Source organism: Halyomorpha halys, unplaced genomic scaffold (assembly GCF_000696795.3).
Source record: "Halyomorpha halys isolate HHAL.00 unplaced genomic scaffold, Hhal_1.1 Scaffold140.1, whole genome shotgun sequence".
Taxonomy (NCBI): Eukaryota; Metazoa; Arthropoda; class Insecta; order Hemiptera; family Pentatomidae; genus Halyomorpha; species Halyomorpha halys.
The window spans coordinates 718,876-721,327 of record NW_027105790.1 but is presented as its reverse complement, the minus strand read 5'-3'; the positions used below and the strand labels follow the sequence as shown (position 1 = coordinate 721,327).

Genomic DNA, 2,452 nt, shown 5'->3' with positions numbered 1-2,452 from the left:
ATAAACAAAACCATATTTATTTATTTTATGCCGACGTTTCGACCTGAGTTTCAGGTCTTCATCAGGGGTTGTGTCGTAGAGGAGGGAAAGATTAGTACTCAATACTAATCTTATACTGCAAACACACAGACAACTTCTTAACGTCTCACCGCACACACGTATCGTCTCCTTTATCTACTCACTACGCACTCGTAGTTACCAGCATTCTGGCCATCTTCGACAGCTGAATCATCTTAGCCACGGCGGACGGACTTCAACTCATCCTCCAAGAGGACAAGGCGGGCGGACTTACGTCCCTACTTCCACGAGAACATCCTCTCAGAACAACCTCTACCGGGGCCCCACCAATCACCGGTGAAATAAGACTTTTTTTCTCTCTTTTTGTCTAATTAATTTAATTTTGTAATAGTTCTAAAATTTATTTTTTTTCTAGTTTGTATATTTTTTGTGTTCGATTAATTTTATTTTGTAATATTATTTAGCTTTCTTTTTTTTCATAAAAAAGAATGTCATTCATCCAACTTCTATTTTACTTAGTCTTCGACGCAAGTAATCTAGCATGTTAATTGTTGCCATATAATTTATTAGTTTTGGGATGTCTGTTGTTATAGATTTTTTTGTAGTTAGTCTGAATGTGTTCATTAACAATTGGCAGTTTTTATAGTCGTCCTGAACTTTTTTTTTTTACCAAATATTTGGAGTTTATTATTAAGATACTGTTCAAAATTTTTGTGAAGCCTCAGTCCAAATTATATTTATGAAATCATTAAAAACCAATGTGATTTTACTCTTTTTACTATAAAAAACTCATTAAATATTTAAGTTAGCAGTGCTCTGCGATTATAAAAATTTAATATACAAGAATTATTAAAAAATAAGAAATTTATTAATGAGGTAAATCTGGAAAAGGGCCATAGAAAAAATTGTATTCACTCTCAGCATAATTTTTAAAGCTTAAGAGCGTTGTTCACAACAATGGTATTTTTTTGTATTGTGGAGGTTCTTAAGACTGGAAGATAAATATCACCAATAAAGCCTTGGAGGCCACATCAATTGGCACAGGAACTCCTATGAAGCACCGTGGGGACTATTACTTGATGGGTCTAATCCCAGCCAGGCTCCTTGGAATGTGAGTAAAATAAAGGCTCTATCTGTTATGAGCCTTGGTCTCTGAGTGGAAGGGAGCCTATATGCTAGCCACATATATTCCCCAGCAGGGTAGGTGACCTAACCTTATTAGGCCTCAAGACACAATTATTATACACAACCCTTTATGTTATTGATACTTCAAATTAGCTTCAGGTCTGACTCCAACACTTAAGAAATATCTGTTCAAAACACTTTAATATAAAGTAAATAGATCAAATATAACAAATATTGTTCATTAATAATAATATTTACTTACATGTACGCCACCAACACCTACGACGTAAATGAGCTGGGCCATGAAAGTTGTTGCCAGTAACGTCATCACCGTCGTACCCATCAGATTCCGTAGATCAGAAAACAAACTGTAAAAAAGTAATATTCAGTATAAACAGTGTTATTTAATTATGATAAATTAATTATAATTATTTTATTTTACCAAGAATAAAAAGACCATCCAAAATGTATCAGATTATGTGATCATTGCATTAAAAATATAGGTATAAACGTTACCAAATTCTTGTGATAGGTTTTAATATTTTAAGAATTGGGAAAAATACAATGTAGAACAAGGCTCAAAGTAATAGATATAAACGTTCTGACCAATTTTTCAAAAGTTAGATACAATTCTGAAAAATATTTAAGACGTTTAGGGCCGCCCGTAGCTCAGTGGTTAAGACACTTTGTTGTCTAATGGCGGTGCCGGTTCGAATCCAACCTGTGGCGTTGACTCTATTCATTGAGTGGTGGTCCCACAAAATGAAAAACTTTGACCTCAAATCATGGTTAGGCAGTATAGGACTCCAATGGGAGTCTTGGCCGTAAAAAAAAAAATAAAATATATATTAATATCTTTAATATTTTTAAATGAGTTTATACAGAAAATTACGTTTATTATAGAAATCACAGGTTTCTGCAATAAATCTTATTTTAGTTGGGTTACACTTCAGTATTTGTAGCACATCTCTTCATATCTCTGTTCGTGTAAAGATATTTATGGAACAATTATAAATATTTTGAATGAGGTTAACTCAACAAAAAATCTGTTCTTATTGCTCCAAAGTTTACACGCTAAAATTAAACCCATACTGCGAAATCTAAAGTTTCGTTTAGATATTAATATAAGTGGAGTGGAATAACCCTTCTCTCTTTCAAAGCAAAAGTGAAGCCAAAAATAATTTCAACTCGTCCTTTCCACATTATCAGCTGTATACTGCCCCCCCTGGTAATTCCCTTTCTTACAATCACCTTGACTCTTTATTCCGATCCTTCGGATCGCGCTTCATTGCTGGAGGAGACTATAATG

The 2,452-nt window shown here is 33.7% G+C and overlaps 1 protein-coding gene across 1 annotated transcript in view; it reads right to left on the bottom strand.

Moving 5' to 3' along the window:
• Positions 1 to 2,452, bottom strand: part of LOC106678398 (adhesion G protein-coupled receptor E4) — a 551,070-nt gene that overhangs the window by 60,722 nt on the left and 487,896 nt on the right. Inside the window, exon 3 of the mRNA XM_067053511.1 lies at positions 1,406 to 1,511. Within this exon, the coding sequence (XP_066909612.1) occupies positions 1,406 to 1,511 (106 nt within the window). The remainder of the gene's footprint in view (positions 1 to 1,405; positions 1,512 to 2,452) is intronic.